Source organism: Athene noctua, chromosome 8 (genome assembly GCF_965140245.1).
Source record: "Athene noctua chromosome 8, bAthNoc1.hap1.1, whole genome shotgun sequence".
Taxonomy (NCBI): domain Eukaryota; kingdom Metazoa; phylum Chordata; class Aves; order Strigiformes; family Strigidae; genus Athene; species Athene noctua.
Genome location: NC_134044.1, coordinates 21,583,946 through 21,590,403, shown reverse-complemented (window position 1 = coordinate 21,590,403; position 6,458 = coordinate 21,583,946). Strand labels below are relative to the sequence as shown.

The window sequence follows — 6,458 nt, the reverse complement described above, 5'->3', positions numbered from 1 at the left end:
TGTACACCAGCACTGATCAGTTAAATGTGCTGGGAAAATAATTAATGCTACAGATTTAACAAAAGGAAAGAGGTGTGGGTGTGTGCCCCTCAAGGGAGGGTCTGATGCCACAGCTGAAGGATGGCTCTAACCCCTCCCGTGTCCAGTCGGGGCTGGGTGAACTCCAGCAAACTGATGTTAACATACCTTCCCCCTTTCGCAGGGAGAAACGCCCAGACATTTGCTTGGGAGAAGGAAAAAACCCACCTCAGTGATTTGTTCCTAAGGGCAGTTTACTGGTGTTCACGCTCCGCCTTCCCTTCGCTGCGACAAGGGAAGCAAAGGCAGGACTGGAGTGCTGCAGGTAGGGGGGCTGAGCCCCTGCAAGGCTAGTACAGCTCTGAGGAAACACCCCTGAGACAGTCTGGTTAAAAGCACTTGTTTATTGGTTACAATATCAACTCATGGCAACATCTTTCACTGAGCCACTGTACAAATACAAAGAAAAAGATCCATCGTGGAAAAAAAAAAGCTATAAACAGAGTTCATAGCAAGTGATTTTTTTTTTCACAGGGAAGTCTTTTTACAACAGCACTGTTAAAGAACAAATGGCACAAGTCCCTGGTTTTTTTAATAGCTTAAATAAAAGCTTTAAGACTGTTTCTGAATACATACACAATCCAAAGGCAGTGCAGAATCACTTCATAATTGGTAACATTACTGAAGTTTTCCAAAGTAGTCAGCAACAAGTAAAAAAAAAAAAAAAGAAACAAACCTGGCTGATGAGAAATGCTGGGAACTAAAGGCAAATTAAAACCAAGCATGTTTAGAAGCATTTTGTTTTGGACTCCTTTGGATGTAATATGTACTACAAGTGTTCAGATGCTTTCATTTTTTAAAAAAAAAAAAAAAGGAGAAAAACACAAATAGAGCACCATTGTGTAAGTTAAACAAAGGCTTGAAATATCTAAGACTATTCCACCGAAGTCCATATTAGTTAAAACCTAAACATACTGTGTGGTATAAGAATGTCAGGCACATGTAATCTGTTATCAGTTATATCAATTAGTAACACTGTTCACACATTTACCATAACAACACTGCATTAACATTCTGCATGTATTTTACATAACCAGCAATTGGATAAAAAGGCTTGTGGTGCCTCTGAAGTGTAGGAAGTAGTTTCACCAGCATGCATGCCAGATTACTGGATACAAAGTGCACCATCAACCCATGCTTAATTACTTTTACAGGAAATGCTATCTCAAAAATCAGTCATTCTGCTACACAACCATTTATACCAACTAGTTGAATTAGCCAAAACTCTCACCAACATCTTAAAGCACAGCACTAAACCTAGTGGAGGTGACAGTGTCCTCAACGAGGAAAGACTAAGCACTCTTGGAATGTTTTCACAATGTTTTCATTCCACCTTAAAGTAATGTGAACTTCATTGTGGGACAAGCGGTTACACTAACTGAATTAAAGAGTTAACTATTTCCAACCCATGCATTACAGTAAGCACACTAGGACCAGCTGTTACATCAATTCAGCTTTGCCAAGTCAAGGTCAGGCCCTCTCCTTCAGCAGGGGGAAAAGCCTATTTAATCCATGTTCCACTTCTAATGGTATATACTGTTGTCAACACATTCAGCTATCAGTTCTGCCAGATACTGTGCCGTACCTGCCCTTGGGCAAGGCAGAAGATAGCGATGTTTGGAAGAAAAAAGGTCTGGAGACAGATGGAAACAGGACCACACGACTGGAGTAAGCGAGTATACATCAGCACGAGGCCGTGCAGCAGCTTTTTGTGGTTCCCAGAATCTCAACCAGCATCTCTACCACTAAACGGGTGTCCGAGTCTACACAGGAACAAGCCCAAGGTGGGCCCTTGGCCTGGTTAGTATTTTCTATTGCAAAGTTAAATCCACATCAGAAAATGCTGAAAAAGAACTGTACCTGAATAAAATAAATCTTGTTACACAAAGCACATAGTTCCGCTTCCCCAGCCATGAGTGACTGTCTCTAGGAGGGGCTGGGAGGGAGTTACCATGCCACTGTTTTGGGATGGTGTTCTGGTTACTCTGCTTGTGTCATTACACAAAAGTTACCTGAAATTCAGATAAGGACGTAGTTTAGCAACGAACTTTTGAGGAGGGCGTTGAGCTGTACCCACTAGTGCTGTGTGGCGAGTGAGGCTGTTGGCACAGCACACAGGCAGAAAACACACAAGCTGCATACCTGAGCCTACGTTAACCTTGCAGGCACACCCCACTGTCTCTGAGATTCAAAGGTGGGAATAAAACCATTTAAGTAAAACCTCATTTTATTATTGCCCTCATATTAGGATGAGTTTGAGCTTTTACCATTAAAACTGCATCCATTTCAGTAACGGCATCAACCTTGAAATGTCACCGATGGCTGTTTAAAAAAGGAAATACCACAGCCGGTGCAGGTTCAGCATTTGGCCTCATATAATAACAATGTGTTGCATTAAATCTGTAGGCTTCAAAAAAAAAAAAAAAAATCCAGGACAGTAATTAAACAGCAAACATCACCCTGGCAGGATCTATCGCAAGCTTTCTACAAATTCCCAAGAAGCATCAGCTCCTGTTTCCCCAGCTGTGCTCGGGCTTCTTCCAGGGTTCCTTGTGTGCCCACAGGAAAGGAGCCGCGCCCGGCCCTGCAGCACTACAACCACTGAATGGCAAATGCTGGCACAAAGCTGCGTGATGCTTTTGGAAACCTCATTAGCAAGTAGCTGGCATTCCTTATTGTTTATTTTAAAAGCAGCTGAATCCAACAGACAATTGCCCACCAAACAATGGTAAGTGAAATTATTTGCAGTAATACCTGTATGAGAGCCATTACTGTGTTTAAAGTCTACCTGAACTTTTTTAAGAAAAGTTATATACATTTGTAAAATTGTTTTTGGAGTTTCGCAAGTAGAAACTAGTTTTAATACCAGAATGTAAAAATGGCACCTGTCTTTGCAAAGGTGTTGACTAGGAAATTGATTCAAAACACCTCTATGGAAAAAAATTTTTTAGAAAAAGAATATTTTCTTAAAATTCCTTAGTAACAAATTTCCAGAATGATTCACTCAAGGCAGCTGTGAGTTAAAAAAAAAAAAATAATCAAGTGCACCACTAAAAATTAAACCAAGTCTGCAAGATCCCAAAGAGCTGCTCACTTAAGAGAGTAACAAGAATTCCGTAATAGTTCTGTTAATGCAGACAGATCATAAAGCAAAGCACTGAGGAATTCCTGTGACATACACGATAGTGTGATTTTGGTCCTACACCACAGTCTGCTGTTAGTAAATGTATACTTCTCCAGCACAAGATGCGCCTTTTTCTTCTTTTAAAAGTGAATTTACTGTGATTGACTGGTACGTTTATTGGCACCTTCACCATTATAGACATGAGAAGTTTACAGGCACAGTCTGGAAGTACTGGAATTTAGGATTACAAATGTCAGAAACTTGACAAATAGTCATCTCAGCCACAGATCTGTTTTGGTATATTACAAGATACCGGGCACTTATATTTTCTCCCTGACCCAGAGATACCCAGACTCCCCATAACTTCAGATGAGGGCAGATTAACATTATCTTCCAACCGGATGATTGAAGATTCACGTATCTTTGAAATAAGCCACTTAAGAGAAGCCAATAGACTTAATTCCCCCTTTCCAAAAGCGCCACAGACCTTCAGATTCCCAAGAGAACATCCATTGCAAGCGCAGGCATGCTGCCAGGCACCAGAAAGTTAAGCAATCTTCCCGGGTCGTTTCAGATGGGCATCAGTCACTTCATTTTCTTCTATCTACACTCAACTGTACTTGATCAGAACCTATCATTTATAAGCAACTGACATCAAAGTCAGAATAAAATGAGGATTAGGAGAGGAAATGGCTATTTACAGTGTCAGAGCTGCAGAACAATTAGCATCTACTAAGCCACCATGGTACAGACCTCTGTGACCACAGGAGAACAAGCAAGTCGCTAAATTTATAGAGTATGAAGTTCGGAAGGGTCACACAGGTAAGAAAGGTTATTTGGTTCATTGTAAGTTACACAATTCCTTTTATAATTCACACTGCACATAACTGACAACAAGCGCTTTTGGTTGTGGTATGCTTTGGCAACCCCCTCATCTGGAGGGGGATTACAGGCGATTAACTGCACATTTAAATCTTTTTAAGATTTTAAGCAAAATCCTCCTGAATTCCTCCGTTGTGGTAATTGAGCAAGCTTTGCAAATACACTGCTTTCTGCGCGCTGAGCATCATGCCAAATCATTCTGTTAGTGCAAATCAGCTCGAGTTTGTGATGGGCCAAAACTACCTCATTTAGTCAAGAGCTGAATTGTCAAAAGGAAAAGCACTCAGCCACTTCACGACAGCAATGCAGGTCACTTGGCTTCCATACCCAAGGACTGCGTGGAATAACTGATGCAAAAAGCTGCAGTAAGGAAGCTAATACTTCTGGAACCGGATTTTTTTTTTTTTTTTTTGGTAATTTTACTTTTTAAGTATTTTTGCTGTTGTTACAAGTCTGCCTGGCATTAACTCCTTGGTGTTTGGAGGCCATGACTGCCAATGGATGAACCAGGAACCACTGGCTTGAAGGAAGAACCCCATGATTAAAATTAGGCAAGCAGGTCAAGAAGTGAGTGAATAAGGCGGTAGGTATTAACTGGGAGTCTCCAGGGCCTTTAAAAAAAAATTCAAATGCCTTCCATTATAAAAACACATACATACCATTGGCTTCACTTTATCTACAGTAAATTCACAAAAACATTTAAAACAGCAATCTAGTTCATCCACTACAAAACTCAGAAGTGACATCTCGGGTTAAAAGCAAAGCTATAAATGTAGTTCCTTAAAAAATGCAAACATATTTCTTTACATACAGACAAATGTTACATGATTGGCTGCTATAATGTGTATATTCTGTTATGTACAAAAAAAAAAGTACAGGATTAGCAGACTGAGCACAAGCAAAAACCCTTCAAGGACAATCTAACCAACCACCAAAAACAAAAAGACTGGCTCTTAGTTTGTCGGTCACCATGATTATGTGTGCTGGCCCCTTTTAAAAAGTCAGTGATTTCTTCCCCCCTCCCCTATTTCTTCACTTGATTTTTTTTTCTAGTTTACAGAAAGCCTTTTTGTGTAATAATCAGTGAATAGAAAAACTTCACCTGCAAATACAAGGTAGAAATGTTATTTCACAGCTATAGGCTGCAGCATTGATCTCTCCAGATCTCAAATGGAGAATGTACATGTTTGGCTCCCAGTTAATTCCAGATTCTGAGAAAACTGTCCCAAGACCCTGTAGCTACAGCCATGCCGTCATCAGTAACGCCTAAACAGCTGACACGGTTGTCATGGCCAGCAAGGACACCTGGAAGAGAAGAAGCAATGGAAGTTAATATCCACGGGATGTCAAGGATTTCAGCTGTTACTCTGCTCTTACAGGTAAGTCTTCAGATTTGCTTAAAAAAAAAAAAAAAAGGTAATGCAAGATCAAATCGTCCTTTTTGTCTTTACCTGACCAACCAAATACATCACAACAGCCATAACAAGAAACTCAGTGAGATTTTAAAGAATACATACACACAATACTGCCTCCATTTTTCTCTCTGCCCTTATGATTTCTCCTTCTTTCTGCCCCAGAGACCTCCTCATCCCTAATCAGGCTCTCTACTGTTTTTTCCCCCATTTTCTGCAACGCTGTCTGCAATTTCAGCCATCAACTCCTTCCAAAATCAGACGCAATGTCTTCTGACAATGCCCTGGATACAGGAACTACCTTGAGTTTCCCATGTTTTGCAAACCCTAAGGATTAAAAATGCCCTGTGTATTGTGCCAGACTATTAGAAAAGCAGCACTGTACCTGCCTCCTCCCCCTTCATTTTTGATTTAATCTACTTATTCTTACACTTGTCTGCTCTTCCAAGGTGCCACATCCAGGTCTATTAAAACTCAGCCTGGCCACATCCCTTAAGGAGAAGGATATATTTTCAGTCTAAACAGCAGAATCAAGGCTCAGAATTGAACCAGGGCTCATAATTTAAATCATGCTACAAAATGAGAAAGATGTAGCTATGCTATAAACACGCTGCCTATCCTGACAGAAGGGACTAATTAAAGAGCTAAAGGTGTCCACTTCCCCTCCCTCCCAACAGCAGGAAATCATGGTCCTCAAAGCAAAAAGACTACTGTAACTATCTGAATTACTTGCTCTGATGGATGCAAAAGTCAATGCAAGTGGATAGTTTTGTATTACTTCATAAACTTCAGTGAAATAATTTTCTGTAGACGTAACCTAATTTTGGAGGCTGGTTTTCAGCCTCAAGAGCTGGTGTCTTCCAGCACAGATATATAATGGCCAAAACCCAAGAACAGGAGTATGTCACTGACTAGAGCATTTACTTCACACATTATAGATGGAAACTGATGCAATGTACACC

The 6,458-nt window shown here is 40.5% G+C and overlaps 1 protein-coding gene across 1 annotated transcript in view; it reads right to left on the bottom strand.

Moving 5' to 3' along the window:
* Window positions 1–404: 404 nt before the first annotated feature.
* Window positions 405–6,458, bottom strand: part of GNB4 (G protein subunit beta 4) — a 32,372-nt gene continuing 26,318 nt past the window's right edge. The window contains exon 10 of the mRNA XM_074912156.1: window positions 405–5,389. Coding sequence (XP_074768257.1) covers window positions 5,283–5,389 — 107 coding nt within the window. The 3' untranslated portion in view covers window positions 405–5,282. The remainder of the gene's footprint in view (window positions 5,390–6,458) is intronic.